The sequence below is a fragment of the Camelus dromedarius genome, chromosome 26, assembly GCF_036321535.1.
Source record: "Camelus dromedarius isolate mCamDro1 chromosome 26, mCamDro1.pat, whole genome shotgun sequence".
Taxonomy (NCBI): Eukaryota; Metazoa; Chordata; class Mammalia; order Artiodactyla; family Camelidae; genus Camelus; species Camelus dromedarius.
Genome location: NC_087461.1, coordinates 11,346,667 through 11,370,911, shown reverse-complemented (window position 1 = coordinate 11,370,911; position 24,245 = coordinate 11,346,667). Strand labels below are relative to the sequence as shown.

The 24,245-nt window shown below is 39.0% G+C and overlaps 1 protein-coding gene across 1 annotated transcript; it reads right to left on the bottom strand.

Moving 5' to 3' along the window:
• Window positions 1-21,371: 21,371 nt before the first annotated feature.
• Window positions 21,372-23,684, bottom strand: LOC105101605 (ATPase family gene 2 protein homolog B-like). The gene is given in 4 exon segments (XM_064479236.1): window positions 21,372-21,796; window positions 21,833-23,119; window positions 23,122-23,371; window positions 23,373-23,684. Coding segments are annotated over 4 exon segments (2,274 nt in total).
• Window positions 23,685-24,245: the final 561 nt, after the last annotated feature.

Sequence of the window (24,245 nt, the reverse complement as noted above, 5' to 3'; positions counted from 1 at the left end):
ATTTGATATTCTGATTGGCTTTATTAAGCAATCCAGGCTTAATTCCATCAGGCAGCATCCCAACTAGCTACTAGAAGGGGTTGAACAAAATGGAAACTTTTTTAGTAGGAAGAAGGCTGGGGCCTTCTTAATAAAGAGTCATTAGCAAAAAAAAAAAAATTATTTTTAGTTCAGGACTTTTGGAGGAGGCGAGAGGTTAAGGTCCGTCAAGTGTTTTATCAGGCAGATTGCTTCTTCTTCCTCTAGGGGATGAAGAAGGCCTACAGGACAGATGACCTCATTGGTGCTGAGCAGATGATTCCAAACTGGTTGATTAAGATTACATTTCAGCAGAAGGTTGAAACTGCAATTTAATCTTTGTTAGTTGTTATGGGGCCCATTTTGGGCCTATTTCTTTCTTTCTTTTCTTTTTTATAACAGGAAAACAAATATAAACAAAGATGCAAAGATTCGAGACTTGAACGTATGTGAAGGCTCTTTGTTGGTTTTTTTTTTTTCCTTTTAGTTTCTGTGGGGACAGTGCGTCTATAACACTGCATATTCACTGCGAGACTCAGTGTCACTCTGTACCTTGGTCTGGAAAATCTTCCTAGAAGAAATGGTACTTTAAGAAGCTCAAAGCAGGGATGATTGCCAGCCTTGGAAATGAGAGTTGTTTTCTGCCCTTGGAGTGTGACAGAAAGCAAGGCCTTGCAAGTGATAGCAAAAAAGTTAGGGTGGAAAAGCGGGAGCAGCAGATCTGATTCCTTGATACTCCATCTGAAAAGAATTCCTAATGATTCCCTTCTGGAAAATCATCTGTCTAGCATATTTGAGGGCTGTGCAGAAAACTGGCAGAAGTTTAGGAAACTAGGTTTCTAAACCAAACCAGTTATTGAATAGGCTAGAAAAACAGGAAATTTCATCAACTATCCACCAAAAGATAGCAACAAGACAATCCACAGATTAAAACAAAACAAAAAGGACAAGTCGTTTAATCAATGAATATTTATTGAGCACCTGCTATGCTTCCAGCAAGGTGTCAATTACGGGGACTTTAGAAACAGATTCTGTCCTGCAGCCCAGGCAGCAGAAATCTAGGCACCAAAGGCATCTTTGTAAAATAGCATTCAATCCTGGCATGTTTTTTGAAGGTATATGTATCTAAATACCACCATCTCTAAGCTACATTCCTTAAAAGACAGTAAAATTCCCAACCTCTTCTCCTCCCCTCAAAATAAAGCTTTTAAAAATATAAACATTTGTCGATTTATTCACTTATTAAAGAATCATTTCTTTACAAACCTAGCATGAAAAATAATCTTGAAAAAGAACAAAGTTGAAGGACTCATGTTCCCATTTCCAAAACTTACCACAAAGCTACAGTTATCAGGACCATGTGGTACTGGCATAAAGATAAACTTACAGATCAATGGAATAGAACTGAGAGTCCAGACATAAAGCTATATGTTTATGATCAATTGTCTTTGACTGGGTGCTCAGATAATTCAATGGGAGAAAGAATAGCTTTTTCAACAGTGCTGAGACAGCTAGATACAAAAGAATGAAGTGATACCCCTCAACATATATAAAAGTTAACTTAAAATGTATCAAAATAAAGAGTGGAAACTATGAAATCCTTAGAAGATATTTGAGGCAGAAATCTCAGTGCCCAGAAAGTAGGCAATAGTTTCTTAGCTATGACACACACACACACACACACACACACACACACACACACACAAAACAAGAAAAAGAGAAAAATAGTTTCATCAAAACTGAAAACTTTGTGCTTCAAAAGACACCATAGAAAAAAATGAAAAGGCAAACAGAATCATGGAAAACTATATTTCTAAATCATATATCTGTAAGGACTTTGAAATATATAAAGAATATACAAACAAGTATTATAATTCAATGATAAAAAGACAAATAACCCAGTTTTTTAAATGGATGAATAATTTGCATAGACATTTCTCCAAAGAAGGTATACAGTCAATAAGTGCATGGAAGAGCACTCAACATCATTAGTCACTAAGGAAATGTAAATCAAAACCCACAGTGACATACACTTCACACACTTGGATGGCTATAATTAAAAAGACAGACAGTAGCAAGTGTTGATGAAAATAATGGAGATATTAGAACTCTTATACATTGCTTGTGGGATTTTAAAATGGAACTTTGAAAACATTTTGAAAGACAATTTGGCAATTCAAGGCTACACGTAGAATTATCACATGAACCAGTAATTACACTGCTAGGTGTATAACCAAAAGATGAAAAGACATATGTCCACACAGAAAATATACATCAGTGTTCTGAGTAGCGTTATTCATAATTGCCAAAAAGTGGAAACAACCCAGTTATCCATCAACAAATGAATAAACAAATGTGGTATAGCCACACAGTGAAATACTATTCAGCCATAAAAAGAATGAAGTGCTGATATGTGCTGCAACATGGGTGAACCTTGACAACATTATTCTAATTGAAAGAAACTAGACACAAAATACCACATCTGTATGACTCCATCGTTGTGAAATGTCCAGAATAGGCAAATTCATAGACATAGAAAATAGATTCATGGTTGCCAGGGGCTGGGGAAAAGAGGGGATGGGGGGCTCACTACCAATGAGAGTGGATTTCTTTTGGGGCATGATGAAAATGTTTAAAATTAGATTATGGTGATGGTTGCACAACTCTGTGAATATACTAGAAACCACTAAATTGAACATTTTTAAAGGATGAATGTTATGGCATATGAATTACATCTAAGCGAAGCTGTTTAAAAAAAACAACCTACTATGTGCCGTGGACTGTGCTAAGTATTTGATATAAAAAGATGATTATGTATTACTTATATAAAGTGTCTCAGCAGCAGCAACACTGACTTTGTGACATTATTCCAGAAATCACAGACATTTTATGTATCTTAATGATTTTTCTGACAAATTCCCTGTATTCTGTATAGCACTTAAACATAATTGTTAAATGATATCAAGGAGTTGAAACTTACCAAAACCAAATCATTTAGGCCTAGGTGGAAGGGATATTTGAAGAGCTGGGCTAGTGAAATGCTATTTGAATTTATACTTTTGTATTTTCTTGAACTTTTTATGTAATCATCATGATATAAAAAATAATTTCACACTCTATCCAACAATGAATAAGCACCAATATGTCTAAAGCATATGGAAATATGTCCCAGTTTGACCGTACATAGAACCAGCCAAACTTAAAATATATAATACGTGGTGGAAAAGAGTCTGAAAAGTGCTTGAGACACAGCAGGCTCTCAACAGGTATTTCTGAATGAGTAAAACTGGAATGTCAGCAATGAAGGCAGGCATCCTGGGAAGCATTGTGTGGGTTGATACATATTCGTGCTATTAAACTGACTATTTAAAGTGAACAAATAAATAAATAAAGGGCACCACCTCATGCAAGCACCACAATATTCTTTCTCCAGCACACTTACCACTGCTGACATGTCACTGGCTGGAAGTGAAATTTCCAGGCAGAAGCGAAAGCTCCTCTTAATTTTTTAAACCTTGTGGCTCTTCTGAAATTGTATTTATGAATATCGCTGAAAATCCTATTATCTACAGATCTCATAACTCCAGAAAATCTAAATCAATTTATGGTAACTGGATCAAGTCATCAAGGTTTTTGCTTTTTATAGGAAGAAAAAAATAAGATGAAGAATGGAGAAAAAGCTGGAAAGTATATATAATCATTGACTTGTAGGTTTAGGCTGGGGAAAATGTGCAGATCCTTTTGGTGTATATTCCAACGGTTCCCCTAGTGATTAACCATGTGTTTCAAGTCCCTACCTGTGCAATGGCATTTTTTCATCTTGTGGATTCAATGGAATATTGAAAGAAAGGAAAGAAGGTCAGAGCTGTCATTCACAAGTTGGTTCCAGTGGCATCATTTGCACAGAGTAGTCAGTCCCCATGAATAGTTTTGAATCATTCTAGCATGAAGGGGTGAAGCCCCAAACCTGAGGTGTTCCCGGCATTCCACTCATCAGACTTGGAATTATGTTAGGAAAGGAGTTATTAAACCAGACACTGTTCTGCTGCCTGCTTCTGGTTGCCTTAGCCAATATAAAGATCAGATCTACTAATAATAACTAGGTCGGCTAGTTGCAGAGGGAGAAGTAAAAACATAGCCTATGGCCCATGATATGGTTTGAAAGTCTGTGTCCCCCCAGAATTCATACATAGAAATCTTAACCTGCAAAGATGATGGTATTAGGAGGTGGGGGGCTTTAGAAAGGGTTTAAATCACAAGGATAGAGCCCTCAGGAATGGGGCTAGTGTTTATAAAAGAGGTTCCAGAAGTCCCTAACCCCTTCCATCATGTGAGGACAAAACAAGATACCCACCCTCCTCCGGCCCCAGAAGAAGGTCCTCACCAAAGCCCACCATCCTGGCACCCTGATCTCAGGCTTCCAGCTTCCAGAACCTTGAGAAGTAAATTTCTGTTGTTTATAAATTACCCACTCTGTGGCATTTTGTTATAACAGCCCAAACGGATTAAGACAGCCCCTGTTGATAAAGGGCTTAACATCAAGTAGGGAAAACAAGACATTAAACACACACACACAAATGTAAAATAACAAAGCAGTGTACACAGTAATCTGTTGCCAAGGGTGGTTCTGTTATAACTCAGTTGTCTGGTTGTGTGCCAACAGGTTAAATATCCACAATCTTCAGTGTTCACCTAGTAGTTAAACACTTGTAAGCACGGAAACACGATAACACGGCTTATGCCTCCTAGAGACAGATGGAGAAAGAGGAGGTTCCTTCTCATGCTGCTCTCCCTCTGTGTGGGTAGAAGGCCAGGCTGAGAGACACACACCCTCAATGACTAAGAGGTCAGCTGTGAAAATGCCCAACTGTTATGTAACTATTTCACCAAGACTCAAGGAAATGAAATGATGTAGGGTAGCTGTGAAGTTCTTTCAAAATCGCTTTGTATTATTTTAAAATAATACATGTTGTAAAAAATTACAGTGATGCAAACAAATAAAAATAAAAGTGAAATTCCCTTACATCCCATCTCCCCTATTTCACACACCATTTGTTACAGATATTTCTGGAACTTTTATAAACATATAAAGATTGTATATTTTATATGCATAGGTGCCTGTAAAATTTTTTCATAGTAAGATTATACTGTGCATATATTCTCACACTTATGCCTTTTTTCTTTTTTTTTTTTAACATTTTTTATTGATTTATAATCATTTTACAATGTTGTGTCAAATTCCAGTGTAGAGCACAATTTCTCAGTCATACATGAACATACATGTGTTCATTGTCACATTTTTTTCTCTGTGAGCTACCATAAGATCTTGTGTATATTTCCCTGTGCTATACAGTATCATCTTGTTTATCTATCCTACAATGTTGAAATCCCATCTATCCCTTCCCACCCTCTGCCCCCTTGGCAACCACAAGTTTGTATTCTATGTCTGTGAGTCTATTTCTGTTTTGTATTTATGCTTTGTATTTTTGATTTGTTTTTGTTTTTGTTTTTTAGATTCCACATATGAGCAGTCTCATATGGTATTTTCCTTTCTCTTTCTGGCTTACTTCACTTAGAATGACATTCTCCAGGATCATCCATGTTGCTGCAAATGGCGTTATGTTGTCAGTTTTTATGGCTGAATAGTATTCCATTGTATAAATATACCACTTCTTTATCCAGTCATCTGTTGATGGACATTTAGGCTGTTTCCATGTCTTGGCTATTGTAAATAGTGCTGCTATGAACATTGGGGTGCAGGTGTCATCCTGAAGTAGGGTTCCTTCTGGATATATGCCCAGGAGTGGGATTCCTGGGTCATATGGTGAGTCTATTCCTAGTCTTTTGAGGAATCTCCATAGTGTTTTCCACAGTGGCTGCACCAAACTGCATTCCCACCAGCAGTGAAGGAGGGTTCCCCTTTCTCCACAGCCTCTCCAGCATTTGTCATTTGTGGATTTCTGAATGCTGGCTATTCTGACTGGTGTGAGGTGATACCTTATGGTAGTTTTGATTTGTATTTCTCTGATAATTAGTGAAATTGAGCATTTTTTCATGTGCCTATTGATCATTTGTATGTCTTCCTTGGAGAATTGCTTGTTTAGGTCTTCTGCCCATTTTTGGATTGTTTATTTTTTTCTTATTGAGTCTTATGAGCTGCTTATATATTCTGGAGATCAAGCCGTTGTTGGTTTTATTTGCAAAAATGTTCTCCCATTCCGTAGGCTGTCTTTTTGATTTACTTATGGTTTCCTTTGCTGTGGCCTTTTTTCTTTAACTAGTATATACTGAGCATGTCACAATATATTTTCATATATATTTCAAGTATTTTCATTTAAATATATTTCAATATTCAAATATTCATTGAAATATTCAATATTCAAATATATTTCAAATATCTTCATGCCACAATATAGAGGTCTATCTCATTCTTCTAATGTTCAGAAAAAATTTCCAAAGTATGAATGTGTGATAATGTATGTTTAATGACATTTAGATGGCTTTAACCTCATCACTAGTCAAGCAGCATCACAGAGAGCATCTTTGCACTCATATTTGCACCTTTATATGAGGGGTCCTAGGACAACTTCTAATAAACATTTTAGAAGGTAATTCATGAGAAGGCTTGCCAACCTGGGGAGGTTTTGAATGCCAGCAAAATCTGATTTGTTTAGGAAGTTATTGTATTTGCAAAATATATTTTGTAACTCCAGTTTTCTGTGACGCACAGGGAAAATAGCACATTGTATTTCTAAAGTCTTTCTCTTTATCCTATGTAAACTTACAGTCATAGTGCTAATAAGCAGACATTTTGAATGAATGAATTAATGAATGAATGAAAGCAAAATGAAAAAAAATCATAGTTGGTCAACCACTGTAATTGTACATCTGAGCTTCCTATTTGATTTTCCAGGAACACCTTTCTGCTTAAGAATCTCAAACATCAAAGTTATAAAAATAAAAACAAAAACAAAAACAAACTGCTGTGAAGCCAATACATTTTTCAATGTTAATGCAGTTTTATGGGATTTTTCATTATGAAAATAATACATGTTCATTATAGAAAAATCAGAATCTATAAAGAAGCAAAAGAGAGGGAAAATTAAATACAATTTTAAGAAGTCCATCCACTAAAGAGACAACTCCTTGGCCAATTATATTAGTATCAGTGGTTCTCAAATGGGATGATTTGGCAATATCCAGAGACATTTTTGGTTGTCACAACTGGAGGGACCAGGAGGTGCTGCTGCTGGCATCTAGTGAGTAAAAGCCAAGGATGCTTCTAAATATCCTATGGTGTATAGGACAACCCCCTACAACAAATAATTACTGGGGCAAAATGTCAATATTACGAAGGTTGACAAAGCCTGATATAAACACACAAACACAATTTTTAACAAAAATGGGATCAGACCTTCAAAAGTATACTATTTTTTACTTGATGTGTCAAAATACCTTTCATATGAAAAATATACTTCTACAACATTTTTCTGTAATAGCATTTTAATAAATCAGTTATCTTTGAGTCTCTTACAAATCTTATAACATCCTTACATGATGGCAGTCTGCAAGTTAACTGCCAAATAGTATTTGCAGCAGGTGGATTTGCATTGTGTTATCTGCTTAATAATACCTTGGAATATGAAGAAAACTAAAGCAACTAAAGAATAGACACTTTAAGGTAATTATTGCTTCTTCTGACTCTGTAATTGCAGCGAAAGCTTTTTTATTTTTCACTGTGCCTCAAAGTGTGTCTGTTTTAGTTACCTTGTTGATACAGCTGGCTCATCCAGTAGCTGACTGCAAAGTGGTATAAACTACCATGAATTTGCATCTTCCTTTGTAAAGCTCTTTAAATTCTGGATTTCTCTATGCAATGGCTTTTCCGCTTTTTTTTTTTTACTGCTACCCACAAGAAATAGATTTTACACTGAGAACAAGTACACTACTGTATATATGTATAATACATAACACTTAACTTTACTATGTCTATGCACTGTATTTTATCTACTATTCCATTCCTTCTTTTAAAGATTGATTATAACCCCAAATTCATTTCATGGCCCACCAATGGTTGTGACTTGGAGTTTGAAAATCACTGTGTTACATACAACCTGAGTTTTACTCCAATTAATCATTGTATTTACAGTATAAGCCAACCCTTTTACTTTGATACATTTGCTGAGCAAATGGAATCATCGAAGAACAAGAAATTTTTCATTAAGTGAGCCAATCTATAATTTATGTCCTGAACCAGTACAACTTTTGAAAGAGAAAGAGGCTCCTCTTAATAATTGTTCCAGACATCAGGGGTAAATCAGAAGTGTCCCAGACAATAGCATGTGTGGTCCCCCTGTCAATTCTGACAGGAGAGAGAAGAGTTATTTCATGGTTTCCTGTTTTCTCCCACAGCACTCATTCTTCAGTTATATCCATGAAAACCTAGGATTTCTGATATTTGCTGAAGGAGTCTTATAATTTGCTAATAGAAGCTAGAATTGGGGTTGACTTCAAAACTAAATGATTGATTTTGAACAAATCTTTACCTCTCCCTGGCCCTTCATTATTTCAACTACAAAATCAGGGTTTAATGATTTCACTGATTCCTTTTGTCCTTAAAATTGTATGACTTTATGCCATAGGAAATGACATGCAAACAAATTTTAAATATTAAAAAATATAAATGGGGGAACCAAATTATGTAATACCCTAGCCTTCCCCCAAAATACAATTTCTTAGGACATTTCAATACCTTAATAAGAATACCTGGGCTGGAATCAAACTGTAAGCAACCAAATAACAGAATTGGAGGCCTCAGGAGTGTTCCCTTCTCCTGTCAACCCAGCCACAACTTAAAAAATAAATAAATTTAAAAAAAGATAAGATGATTACATCTCAGATGTAACACAGAAGGACATGTAGAGAGAGAAGCAGAGTCTGTGACTGAAGAAAATGATGCTAAGAGGTTAAATGAGACTTCACAATTTTAAGAGTGCACCCTATTTAAAACCACAGTTGCCGAATAAGTCAATACTTGTAATTGTATTCAAGCTGAATAAACTACAGCACATATCATTTTAAGAGTTGCTGACCCTAAAGGGCATTTGTCCTGTTGTCACTGCCCAAGATCTTTTAAACACACTTTTCTTACAGTAGGAGCCTTTCCTCCTTAGCTAGAAACCCGTGTTCATTCTCCCAGCCTCCCATGAAACTAGGTCCAAGATTTGACCTAGGCTGCAACATTGAACCCACCCATGGGCCCAGGATGTAAACTCTGAATGGAGTAACAGGAAGGAGCAGGCACACAGGGGAGGTCATTTCTGGCCAGGGTCATCAGCATCATCCATGTGAGCTGTGGTGTCCAAGTGAGCCCTGGCAGGGGGATCAGTGTCTTTCCTGGAGTGGTTCTTGATTCTTTGGGGTTGTTTAAGCTCAACGCCAACTTTCCTGGGGGGTTCTCTGAACCCCCAAAACTTATTTAATGTATTTAAAACTACTTAGATTCAATGTTGTTGTTTACAACTAAGAACAGTGAGGGATACCATAGCTGGAGTCTGTTTGGTTCAGGAGAGTTTGGTTCAGGAGATACAGGGTTAATTTTGTCCCAAAGCTGTCTTCATGGCATCCTGGCTTGTATTCCCCAGAGAAAGGACTCCACAAAGGAGCAAAGCAAAAGCTTCAGTGGCCTTTATGACCTAGCCTTGATATCACACAGCATTACCGCCACCATGATCTGTGGATCCCACGGGTCAGCTCTCATTCTGTGTGAGAGTAGATTATGCAAGAAAGTGATGACATAAGGTAAAGATTATTGAGGCTCATCTTGGAGACTACCTATTATAAAATAAGAGAAATGTGATTAAGAAGAAGGCAGTACTTCTCCTTCTGGTAATAAGACATGGAAGAGATCTTAAGATTAGTATGTTGGGATTACTGGGAAGAATGGAGAAATAATTATAAAGAAGCATCTCAGGAACCTAGGATCTAGATTTGGATGGAAGAGAAAGAGTGGTGGTCCCGAGCAGAGCTTAGCCCCTTGGGGGTAGATTTTAGGACAGTAGAATGTAGAGGAGAAAAATCTGAAGGGCTGGCCCTGGAAGATTTGTATGAGCCTCTTCCTCAGAGCTTTGATCGGTAAGGGATCCTTTATATTTCCTAGAGATGCTTCCTCTAGGGCATAATTCTCACTTCATCAAAATAGAAAGGGATCCAGGTATTGAGGAAAATGCTATTTAACAGTAAAAATTGTGAACTAGTAAAAGTAGTAAACTAGTAAACCTTGTGAATTAGTAAAACTTGTGACCACATCTTCATGGATGTGACACAGGATGACAGTGACTAGACTGGTACCACGTGACTGTTACTTATACCAGGTCTGCTTTGTTCCCTAGCTGGGTCCTCTGTAAGCAAGAATCCTGTGGTCACCACCAGGGCCACCGTTGCATGAAGACAGGGAGGGGAGAAACCAAATATTGTTGAGCACTTAGCATGTGCCAGGCACTGGGCTCAGTAGTTTCTACACACGGATCATTCAATACGCTTGTCTGCATCTCCCAGAGGTGAAAAGGGGGCTCAAAGTAGTTAAATGTGGCAGAGTCTGGTAACAGTTCCCCAATATCCACTTTTTCTTTCTCCTTGTAATACTAGAACCTCCATGGTTTTAGGTAAGTGCATGACTGGCCAATGAGAGATTACAATTCTCAGTCTCCCTTGCAGTTGGATATAGTCAGGTGGCTCAATAAGAGCCAGGTGACAGGAATTGATGAATGTACCTTGTAGGTCCTGCTGTTTAAAGGAATACCTTCCGCTCCTAGATTCCGCCCCACCCCACCCCCATTCCCTACAGGCAGGAACGTAGATGTAGTGTTGAGACACCTGCCACAACACAGGTAAGACCACGCCTTGCGGCATGGAATTGCCCAAGTCCTCCAATCAGTAACCACCTGAAGCTGCCTGCCTACCAGCTTGGACTTTTAAATGAAAGAGAAACAGAGTAATGTATTTTATTTCAGCCACCGTTAGTTTGATCTCTATTGAAGCAGTTAAACCAGTATTCTAAGTCATACATGAACTCGCCAGAGGTCACGCAGCAGCACATGGCAGACCCGCGACATCTTCGCTTTCCAGCCTCACCTCCTGACATACGCTTTGACAAGGAAGCTGTTCTTATGCATGGAGAGTGTTATTTTTGCTCTTGGTGTTCTCGTATATTCTAAGAGCCAGATAAATATTTGAAAATGGGAGTGCATTCTGACAATTTCATGGCCTTTTTTAGTGAAGAACCAAAGCTACAATTCCTCCAGTGTTGAGCGCAATCTATCTCCATTACGATAAATGTTAACACTTTCTTTAAAAAAAACTTGGGCTCTGCTTATGCTGTTTTGAAGTTCTGACTCATTTTCTTTGGAACATAAGACTATTTGAGGGGTGTGAAATTTACTGATTGTTTTCAAATGCGGTGTTCTCTGAGCACGTTTTTCCTGTACCTTGTACGGATGCCTACCATCTTGCCATCTTTTTATAGCTTTTCCTATTCCTACTAAAAGTAGGAACACGTATAGCTAATATTAAGCCAATACCTACCGGTAGAGTCACACTGGTTGGTAACAAAATATTGAAATAGTTCCATATTCCTTGGGAAATAGCCAACACCCTATGACCTCTGAGGTCTCCCAGCTGCTCTAGCGTCTGTGTGGCTCCTCCTTCGGCACTCCAGATACCCCCAGCACCCAGAACCCAGCAGGGACCCTCCAGCTCTGTGATCTGAATCCTTTTTGACTAATTGGTACTTGTACCCTTTTCATTGCTATCTATTTTTAATGTCAGTTCTGGGAGCATGTCCAGACTATGGCTGGCAAAGTAACTTCATGATAGTTTCTACAGCTCTTCATTTCAACAATGTTTTCGGCAAACCTTTCAGTACAAAGATGTTACCCCTCCTGATAGTTTTATGTCTTCTCAAAAACATAATGTGTACTTCTGTAATTCAAGGCACACATTTTAAACTTTCTTTTAAGGCTTTCCCACCAAATCCCCACTTACCACTTAAGTATTATGCTAACACAAAATTGCACTATAGGGAAATGCATTAAGAATAATTCAGACTTATTCACAGCTGCTCTGTAGTTTAACCACTTTTCCCAAATAATTTTATGTTCTCGAAATGAAAAGTCTCCTGTTTGTTTTCATTGTCAAATTATGTTCTCTAAAGCTGGGGTCCTTCTTGGCATAAAGCCACACTCACATTGGTAATCATGGAACAAAACCCTACTTAAGTAAACTGTAATGTGTTTCTCCTTACCACCTTCTGACAATTATAACAAAATGCACACAGCTTTTATTGTCAGATACAGTAATCTTACTTGAAAAATATATTAAAGAGTGTATGATATAAAGCATTTAGCACACTGTCTGGTATATTATCAACCCAATAAAAATTAGCAATCATTATTATTGTTGTTATTATTATTATATATCAAAACTGCATATCTCATCCTGTTACCCTCCTCTGCTTAAGGTCCTGTGTGGTTCCCCATGGCTTTTCTGAACAGTTTAGCAGGCTCCTGGCTTCCTTTTCAGCCCTTATCTCTCAATACTCATGATTTGTCTCCCCTTTATGTTCCAGACATAAGAAGTGACATTAAGACCCCTAACTGGACCCTGTCTCACTTACCTCTAGGCTTTTAAACATATTGCTCCCTTTGCTTGAACACTTCACCCAGGTAACTCTGATTCATGAAGTCTTGGCTTAGATGATGCTTCTTCCGGGCAAGTCTGGGTACCATTCCGTTACTTGCCCAATTCCTAGATTAGAAGCTCTGTGAAGGTAAGGAAATGACCTGTCTCTTTTCCCTGTTGAATCTTCACTGAGGCTCTCTCTCCACTAATACTATAATGGTTGAATAAATCAATGTTTAAAGAGGAACTTGCGCTTTCCACATGAAAATAATAAATCCTTTCAGTTTGAGGAAGTTCACATATACCTGAAAAGACTAAAATACAAATATCATATGGTATCACTTTTATATGGAATCCCCCCAAAATAACACAAATGAACTTATTTACAAAACAGAAACAAACTCACAGAGGTAGAAAACAAACTTATGGCTACCAAAGGGGCAAGAGGAGGTGGGAGTCTGGGATTAGCAGATACAAACTACTACATACAGAAGAGATAAACAACAAGGTCTTACTGTACAGCACAAGGAACTATATTCAATACCTTATAATAACTTACAATGAAAAAGAATATATATGGATAACTGAATCTCTGTGCTGTACATCAGAAACTAACACAGCATTGTAAACCAACTATACTTCAATTTACACAAAAGACTAAAACAAAACAAATCTGTATTTATTTTACTATATGTAAATATATAAAAGCCTATTACACTTAGACTACAACCTATAAAATGGAGAAAAACCTATAAAATAGGGAAGGATGTTTACTCAATTGTATTAAACTTTGAGGACTGTGAGACAAAGAAGAAATTATAAATATGTATTAATATAATTATTTTTTAGTAGTAGGTTAATAGGTATGCAGTTATATAAATTTTATACCTTTTCCCCATTAAGCACACTTTCAGCAAATTTCTTTTAAACAAGTCTTTTTGAAATTTAAAAATGCCTGGGGTATGACTGAATATACTATTTTTTAAGAGATGACATATATTTAATTTACCACTTTCCTAAATGTCATGATTAGAGCATCTTTAATTAATGTTGGTGTAGGTATTTTTTTAATCCATCTATCATGTCATATGAGATATAAATATTCATATATACATTTAGAACTAAAAGAGGTAGATGAATTTTAAACCTTAAAATAGATTCTAATCATTAATGTAATTAATTACATCATATTAGGAATTTTCTTTGAATTTACTTGTGTATACCTGGTTATATTTCTATTCTTGCATGGTAAAAATTTTTCTGTATTTTCGATGAAAGCAGTGTGACAAGCACTCAAATAATGACTTAGTTCAAAATTAATGCCTGAAAATAAGAGTGGGGCCTTCAGCCTTCTGAATATTTTTTTGAACCAAATGTCTAGAACCCTTTTTCAAGCAAAAACTGAATACATTTCTTGTTACAAATAAAGGAGAATTGCTGTCTTTAGACTATGTATAGGCTTTCCCACTGGGATCTGAGATCACGTTTTCTGAAGAAAGCAGGCAAGTTTATCAGAACTACTTGTTTTTATGGAAAAATAGTCAAGTAGGAATGGATTATTCAACTGCCTGCCTGGAAAAAAATATGGGGAGGGTTGCAAGTAAAGATGTTCACGTTTAAGGAGGGGAAAGGAGTCAGATCTGCTGAGGTAGTCTTGAACTGAATCAAAGATACAGAGTTTCCAGAAATAAGGAGTGATCAAAAGAGTAAGTTACTAAGTGAAGAGGCAACTCACAGAATGGGAGAAAATGTTTGCAAATCACATACCTAGCTCATCCAGAATGTGTAAAGAACTCTTATACTCAACAATAAAAAGACAACCTAATTTTGAAAATGAGTGAAAGGATTTAATAAACATTTCTCCAAAGGAAATATAAGTGTGGCTTATAAGCACATGAAAAGATACCCAATGCCATTGTCTTTAGGGCAGTGTAAACCAAAACCACAATTAGATAAAACTTCTCACCACTGGACAATCTTTAATCAAACTAGACACAAATCTGTAGAGACAGAAAGTAGATGAGTGGTTGCCTAGGTCTTTGGGTGGAAAATAAGGGGGAATGGGGAAGTGAGAGTGACTGTTAATGGGTACAAAGTTTCTTTTCGGATGATGAAAATGTTCCAAAATTAGATGACAGTGATGATTGTTCAACTCTGTAAATATATTTTTAAAGCTGGCATGTACACTGTAAATGGGTGAATTGCATTGTACGTGAATTACATCTCAATAAAGCTGCTGAAAGAGAATGAATTACTAGGTATTTTATCAACATTCAGTTTTTAAGCTTTTACTTTCTTTCTCAAAATGTGTCTCATCCTTTTAACTGGCCATAATTCTTGAATAACATGGATATTCCTTGTACCTGAGTAAATTATGTTGAACATTTTCTGTTTTTTCTCGTAAAAACCAAGTAACTAACTTAGCATTTTCTTTCTTCCTCTTTCTGGTGTCAAGGATTACTGTTCTAAAATTGAGGGTCTAAATGAAGCAATCTGCACAGAGATATTTGAGTAATCCTCCAAGTAGGCAAAAGTTATTCTTCTTATTCTGCAAGACTTCCTAACCTATGCTGTACAAAATCTGCTCGCACCGCAAAACTTCTGCCATCACTCTATAAAGCTCACTAATGTAAAGATTTATGACTCATTAAAAGAGCTTCTGGTCAAACGTTTTTGAATTGTGAAATCTATTTTTTTTTAAAATCTGAATGCAATCTCTCCTTCCCATTTCAGGCAGTCACGCATCTCCAGAGCTAAGAATATAAGGATAGGAAGACAGACAATCTCAAAATACTTGATGGAAAAACAGAAACTTCTTTTTCTAAAAGGCTTCTTTATGTGTTTTTCTCCTCCTTCTCCCTCTCCTGGTCTTCCTCCTCCTTCTCCTTTTTCTTCTTTCTCTCTCTCTCTCTTTTTTTTTTTTTTTTTTCCAGAGAGAAATTTCCTCTGTTACTGGCTCTGTAAGTGAGATCAGAGCCTCAAAAATACCACACTGTATCATTTACTTGGACATTTTCTCAAAAGAGCATTAACTTTGGGAAGTTACAAATGACTCAGAGAGATACAAGATGAGTCAGTAAATGTTGCTAAGATTGTGGTCCCTTCACTATAACCTTAGGGATATTGGATTTCTTGGCAACTTGGCTACCATGAACATTTATTGATTAGGTTAATGGATTCCTTGTGAGTGTGATAGTAAGACACAGGCAGAGTGTTCTTAGTATATCAGTAAATCCTATCAGTCATTATTTGATGCTTGAAAAAAAAATCAGACTAAGGAAGCAAGGTATTAAGTACATAGCAATTTTTGCATTACTGAAAAGCCATATAGGAAGAAAGTCACGTTCAGTTGGATCTCTATTTACTCAATAATAAATGAAGATCAAAGGACCTTTATTAAAAAACAAACAAGTTAAAAAAAATAAAAACTTATTTGGGAAGCTCTCGCCCAAGCCACTAGTTGAGAAATTTTCTGATTACCTTCAATCAATATCATTTTTAACAGAATACTTTTGAATAAAACCACATACAAATGACTAACATTATTGAACCCTTAGTATGTTCCAGGCACTGTTTAAGAATATTCCATGTATTCAGTTCAACCTCACAACCACTTTACAAGATAAGCACTATTATTATTACCATTTTACAGATGAGGGAATTAAGGTACAGAATATACAGCAAGTGGCAAGAGATGGATTTGAACCCAAAGCAATCCCACTCCAGAGCAAACATTCTTTATCTTTGGTGTCATTCATCTATCTTGAGAGAGTACTCAGTACATGTCCTGGTCCAAGGTCTTTCCAAGGAAGAAGGGAAATTCCATTTAGTCTCATGAGTAGACCTTTGTGATGAAGATGAGTCTAATTTGTGCTGATCCTGAAGATCTTTGGGTGCTTTTTTGGATGAAATTTCTAGGAATCATCTGAAAACCTTATGAAACTGAAAGGGAAGGGTGTTACTCTATAAATGTGGTCCTTTGAGTCAGGTTAATAATAAATTGTTTGATTACCTAAGTGAATGGAGTGATAATCTTTGTCAGGAATAAAAAGGCGGCTCCTAATATATAAAGTTCTTAAATAGTATCTTAATTTAAAGAGTGACTTTAAGATTATGCCAGTGATGACTGGTATTTTGCATCCAAGACCATCCAAAGGAAAACTGTAAGGACTTTGACATTTTGGGATCCAATTAGAAGCAAATACCACTTAATTTAGGTGTGTTTCACAACTTCAAAGTAGTTTACTATGTTTCCCCTCATAATGGATAACCAAGAGCTTTATGTATTTTAAAGACATTTAAAAATCCTCAGGCAAATAATAATAAAACTGAGAATAGAGATTCTGACCTATTGAGACATTGGTGTTATTTGCTGAAATTTGTGATATGATCAGTGGTTCCCACCAGGAGTCTAGGAACATAATGATGGAGATTTAGAGCTATTTTTAATACTTTAAAAAGATCAGTAAAACCACAATTTCAAAAGGTTATACACACTGTTTCTTTGCTTTTTATTGAAACACATTGACTGTGTGGTTATCGCACTGGTAATTCACTACAAGCTCTCCAGAAAGGGACTGTTTCATTCATCTATCTTGGGAAAGTACTTAGTACATGCCTGGCACATGGTGGAAAGTAAACAGTTATTTAGTCCAGTGACTACATACCAACAGAAGCTCTGATTGGCGTTGATGACATCATAGAGATTCCTGGAGTTTATTAGATGAAGCAAATGGTTACCAGAGGGTTCCAACATTCTAGAGTTTTAACAACCCCAATTTTATCCATCTAACACATAATTAATGTCATACATAAGTACAGAGTAACTACTAAATTTTAGTGAGCAATAATAACAGTGAACAGTGCCAATGTGTCCGTGTATTACTTACATTATCATTTGTTGGTATCAACTAACACTTCTGCTTATTAACATCAGAACAACAGCTCTGGTCTGTGCAGTTTTTAATATCGTTAAACTTTTGATAATGATTTTTACCTGATGGAGACATGGCTCAATTTTGCAATAGACACACAATTGCAATAGATCCTCTCCCAATATATGTTTTTAGCCAGAAGAGCTCATTCAAAAGATTGCAATCCATTGGGGAAGATAATGAAAGGAATTACTGTGGATAGACAAGGTGATGGAAAAAAATATACATCTTTGTATTTCTGAGCCTGCTGGTCATGGCCAACAGTTCTGGAACTGTATGTAAGGCTGGCCTCATGACTTGGACTGAAGTCAGATACAGGAAGCACTCCCTCCCCCTGCCGGTCTGCTCCATCACCATTCCTGTCCCCTCCATCCCTCCACCCTTACCTGTCCCATTGCTCTATAGCCTAACTGCCAACTGGAATCCAGATTTATCCAGGTTCTCCGAAGCTCAGAAGTTAAGTAACAAAGAGAAACTTTGTTTCCTGTGGCCATTATTCAAAGTGGGATGAACAAGTCAGAGACAGAAAGGTGACTGGCTGATCGGCAGGGCAGGATTCTGGCATTCCTGGGTCCCCTTACTAAAGACCTTCAAAAATTCCTTTCTGAATCACCCAAAGTAACATAACTTGCATTGCTCTTTAAATCTCGGGAAAATACTGAGTCTCTGCTTTGAGAACAGGACATAGGTTTATTTTTTTCTTTATATTCACTACATTGTCCAAAGTTTCCAAACACTGAAATTGATTGATATTGCTTTTGTAATTAGAAGAAAAACAAGAAACCAATAAAGAATATAGGAGGGGGAACCAAGAAAATAGCTTCACAGCTGTTGTTGGGAACAGTTTGAAGTCCAAACTCTGGGGGATGGTTTTCATGACCACTAAGAGTCATGTTAGGAAAAAAGTAAGTGTGGTTTACAAAGTGGCTTCATGGATATTTTCTAGTGTATTTTGTTAGGACTTCCTCCCCACAGGCTGATGACTACCTAATTGCTGAATTCCTCTCCTATGGGAGAGATGTGTGAAGAATCCAGGGAATATGAGTCAACTCCCAATTTCCTCTGTATTCATTTAATTAGTCAGCAAATACTGAGCATCAACTATGGTCCAGATAAAGACTAGGTGCTTTGAATATAACAGAGAACAGAACAAGTTTGGTCCCTGTCCTGTGGAAGCCTGCTGTCTAGTTGTGAATACAGGAAAAAAAAAACTAAACAGATAGTATAATTGAAACATTTAGTCCACGCTATGAGAGGGTCATTTCCCTCCAGCCAAAGACCATCATGTGTGGCTGAACAGGTTGGTTTAATACTCATCACAGCAAGGAGAACACACTGCACGTGGAATCATGGGGCGTCTCAGTGACAGGGTGTTAGAACCTGATTGGGTGACTTGGAGGAAGGCTTAAGGAAGGGAGGGCTTTGCTCCATGTTGAATGCTGCCAGAAAGCGGGGGCCTGTCTCTGCCTGGGTACAGACATGGTCATCACTCATTTAGTAAAAGAGCGAATGTTTGCTGTTCTGTGGCTTGTACAGTGGCCTGGCTCTGTCTGTGCTGGGATGAAATGATGAAGTGGCCTTGCTTTGTCTCATTTTATCCTGGTCTCAGAGCAGCCTTGTCTGAGCTTGATACTCCATATGATTGTTTATGTCTAAGAGCAGAATAACATGGTCACCTGTGAATGCCAGGACAGCCTCTGAATGTCGGTCACCCCTCTTTTTTTTTTTTTTTTTTTTGTCCTTTTTGTTTATCTTTCTCCAGGGAAACAGAGGAGGGGCTGCAACAGTAAACCACAGGAGAGAAATCTTTATTCATTGGGGGTGTTCAGGAATTACTGGTATCTTCCCCAGAATTATTGTATCATGAGAAATCCTTAGAGGGACTTCTAGAAAGACATACTAATTGGTAATGCAACTAGGTATCACTTTGTCTCATGTAGAAAGAGAAATGTGTGTGTGTGTGTGTGTGTGTGTCTGTGTGTGTGTGGAAGGTTCTGGGCAAGGTAATTTTACAGTCCACATATCTCAGCCTATTTGTGTTATTCTGTCCTGTGCCCCTGACAAGACACCACAGGCATGTTCAGTGACAGTGTAGTTGCCCTGCATACCTGATCAGTAAGTCATTTGGAGGATCATCTATTTATAGTTAACAGTAACTCAGGCGTAAGACACTCCAAATACACAGTGGCAAGTTCCAGGAGTTTGACTGCCTCTGAAGATGGCTATGATACTGACTGGAGTTTAAATAATGGTACCAAAAATGGGGGGGATAAAAACCCCACACAATGAAGTATGGTTTATTTTTCCAGTCCCTTCACCCTACATCAATGCACTGCTCTCTCCACTTTCTATTTTTATTAGAAAACCTATATTAGGAAGATGTTTGTGCTCTGTGAATGCTGTCTCAAGTGCCATGGCAACCACTTGCTCTTAGTCAAGCGTTTGGTCTAGATTATACATTTAGAAAAAATTTTAAATGATGCTTAAGAGGATGGGCATAGCCCAGGAATAACTGTAGACATGGAATTCTTGTTCAGAGGGCCAGAAAGTTCAATGTTGAGGGAGAGAGGGATGGGAGATGAGGACTGACTAGTGTCTTTTACCAACAATGGAGGGCTTGAAGGCATTGTCCCATTGGCAGGTAAGCTTTCCATCACCACCACACAAATGTCTACAAGTATTGAGATGAATGGAGAATGGATGTTCTGTACATCTGGAGACCCTGGGTCCATGTGCTGGCTCATCTGCTAAGCATGTGACTGAGCGCTGTGTGACTCAGCTTCCCCATCTGGACGGAGAGATCTCTTAAGTTCCACTGGCTTTGTGCATCTGTGATTACAAATTTTCCTTCTTGAGGCCGTCCTCTCAAGAACTTTTACCCTGTATTTCTTCTTAGATGTAGCAGTGTGGTTAAAAGTTCAAGCCTGGAATGGAAACAAACCTGAGTTAAACCCTGGCTCTGCCCACTTAACTTGCTGTGTGTCCTTGGGAAGGTTCTTTACTTGTGAAATGGATCTTATAATAGTAACTACCTCATAGGGTTGTTGGGAAAGCTGACATGAGTCTAATATTAGTATCTACCTCATATGTTGTGTGGATTACATCAGACAATACACACAAGCTTGTTAAGTACTGTGTCTGTCCCATCAAAAGCAACCAATAAACATTATTGATATATTGATAAACGTTAACAAATATCAATTAAAAGACATCTTTCTCTTTAGAGTGTCCTTAATGCACAGTCCACCAGGTGTGTTGAATTAAAAATAGACCAACCAACAAATAAATAAAACTTTTAGGCTAAAGCAAGAAAACCTTGCTATAAAGTATTTGTAGCATACTGGTGCCTAGTCACTTTTCTTAAACTATCTTGAAACAATTTAACATCTGTTACCTAAAGCTTGCTGGTTCATACCACTAACCCTCACTGGTGGGATTATTCAAGCCTGGGTTCGAGGGTAAAATGGGTTTTGGTACAGCTATCTTAAAAAAAAAAAAAAATCACTCTGTGTAATTGTGTCCCAGACCTAAGCCTTTCTGGGCTAATTTGCGTCTGGTCAATGAATGTTTACCCATCAGGCTCTGCAGCTTTTACTCTGTATCTTTATTTTACTGTTTAGTTTTTTTTTTTTTTCAGGAGCAAGTTTTTTTACTTATAGGAAATACACAGAGTGTGAATATGTAAACTATAGTGCAAGTTCACATTTCAATTAATCCTTTGGCAGTTATGTAAAATAATTTTTAAATATCTTCTAAGGTAGAAAATCTTGGTTTATGAAATATGTTTCTATATGAAGTCAAATCCTTGTGACTTAGGGATGGTTTTACAGTTTCCAGTGATTTTAGAAAATGCTCTTGTCTCACTATGGTTGCTTCTAGTCCATTTTCTTGCAGAGCCAGCAAGGTGGCTTCTTTGCAAAGGTTTCCAAGATCAGCTCCAGAGGAAAAACAGGTTTCTGCTGCTAGCTTTTCTAAGGAAACATCAGGTCCCACTGGCATGTTTTTTGTGCAGATTTTCAAAATAGAAAGCCTGCCCTTTTCATCTGGAGGTGGAATATGAATGATCTTATCTAATCTTCCAGGCCGTAACAAGGCATCATCTAACACATTAGGTCTGTTTGTTGCTGCAACAATCATGACATTGCTATTAAAAACTTCTTGAAACACTAGCTCTTCTTTTTTTTCCAGCTCCTTGTATTTACCATGTTGTTCTGAATTACTTCCACTTCTCTCTATAGTCTTCAGTCCAGCCCCATCTAATTCATTTAGGAGAACAGAAAGAACACGCTCTTGAACATTACATCCTGTTCTCCCAACTGATCAAGAATCCAAGATTGAATCAATTTCATCCAAAAACACAATTGCTGGAGTATTTGCTCTCACTTGTCGAAATACCTGAGACAAGATTTTTTCTGAATCTCCAACAAAAGATGAAAAGAGATCAGCTCCGCTCACTGAAACAAAAGAGCAGTGACAGCTGGTGGCCAGGGCCCTGACCAGGGTGGTTTTCGCACAGCCAGAGGAACCATACAGGAGAACCCCCTTTGGTTGTGCCAGGCCCATCCTGACAAACTGCCTGGGGAATTTCAGAGGCCATTCAATGCTCTGTTTTAACTTCAGTTTTACATCTTCAAAGCCACCAATCTGCTCCCGGTCGACAGGCTTGATGTCCGTCTGTCCAATGACACTTCGGAATGATGAAGGTTGGATCTTTTTAAAAGCTTCAAGGAAGTCTGTTTCATCAATCATTGGATTGTCCTGGTTCTGAAGAAATTCACCCTTCTCACTATGAAGCAGAGCGTTCATGGCAGCCTCGCTACAGAGTGCGGTCAGGTCTGCACCAACATAGCCAACTGTCATTTCTGCAAGGAGGCTCAAATCGACTTGACTGGACATGGGCAACTTTGAGGTAATCACTTGTAGAATTGCATTTCTTTGTCTAAGTGTGGGAGTCCCAATGACAATCTCTCGGTCAAATCTCCCAGGTCTGCGCAGCGCTGGGTCTAGCGCGTCCCGCCGATTGGTGGATCCCACCACTACCTCGCGGTCCCCACTGATCCCGTCTAGCAGCGTCAACACCTGGGCCACCACGCGGCTCTCGGGGGCTTGGTGTGGGCCGCCCCGCCGAGGACACAGGGAGTCCACCTCGTCCAGGAAGAGGAGGGTGGGCCTGCGGCTGGCCAGCTCCCGGGCGCGCTGGAAGACCCGACGCACGTTCTCCTCGGCCTCCCCGGGCCGGGCGCCCTGCAGCGCCGGGGCGCTCACGGCCAGCAACTCCGCGCCCGCCTCCCGGGCCGCAGCCCGCATGAGCTGGGTCTTGCCCACTCCGGGAGGGCCGGCCAGGAGCACCCCGCGGGGCACTGCTAGCCCCAGTGAGGCGAGCGCGCTGGGGTAGCGGAGCGGCAGGCGGAAGAGCTCCCGTAGCGAGTCGGCTGCCTTCGAACGGCCCCCCAGGGCCACCTCGGGCTGCGGCTCCACTTCCGAGGGACCCCGCTGAGACCGATGTGGGTGCGAGGGGTGACCAGCCCGGCCGGATCCGGGCTGGGCGCCCCGCTGATGATGTGCAGGGCGGCCACCGGGCCAGGAGCGTCTGGAGGAGCGGCCACCACGTGGCACAGAGAGACTGGACGGTTCCTCAGCAGCTCCTGCGCCGCCTCCAGCACCGCGGCTGGATTCGGAGAACCGGGCGAGCCCGCCTGCTCCCGCAACACTGGCCACATGGCGAGGCGCTGAAGAGGCGGGGCAGGGTACTAAGCGGAGGCGGCTGAGGTTGAGACTCCCCGGGGACCCCCGCGCCCCCACTGCCATCCCGGGACTCGCGCACTGCTGATCCAGCTGCATAAAGCCGTCCGCTCCATCCCGCCGTGGCCAAGCGATGCGGAGACAGGAGCCGCCGTCAGGCAGCGAGATCTTCACCGCGGAGCCCAGGTGCGCGCCCAAGGCGCGGAGGGCGGCCGGGCCCAGGCGAGAGCGCTGGGTGGCCCTGTCCCTAGTGTCTACGGGTAGCAGCTTTAAGAGAGGCCCTTCGGGTAAGGGACTTGAGTCCAGAGCCATTGCACACGGAAGGCCCAAGGAAGGTACTGTTTAGTTTCTTTAAAAACAGCCTTCTCTTTGAACCAGACCCTGTGCTAAGTTACCCGCACAGGGGCGGAGTCATATTTGCATATTTGGCCTCAGTTATATAACACCTGTCAATTGGTTGTAACAGCACTGTATGTGTATTAAACTCGTATTAATATAGTGATTAGTTTTGATACCTCTAAATTTATTTAAGAAGACTATTTTAAAATCTACCTGTGTATATATTATTTTTCCCATCACAAAATTATAAGTAATCATTAAAAATTAAAACATTGTAGTGTTAAAAAATGATTCATGACCCTTGTTAAAGATGGTAAGGTAGACTTGTTTTCAAGTGGGTGGTTAGGTGTAGGCTACTAACAGGGTTTTGTAAAAAGTGAGACTTCACTCCAACAGGAACAAGTGGGGATTTACATGCAAAGAGCAGGCTGGGGTGTCAGTGGATGGAAAATTACTAAATGGAAACCTCAAGGGTAGGGGATTCATAATGGATCCAAGAGAATTCTTGCTGACAGCAGGCCAGAATGATAAAAT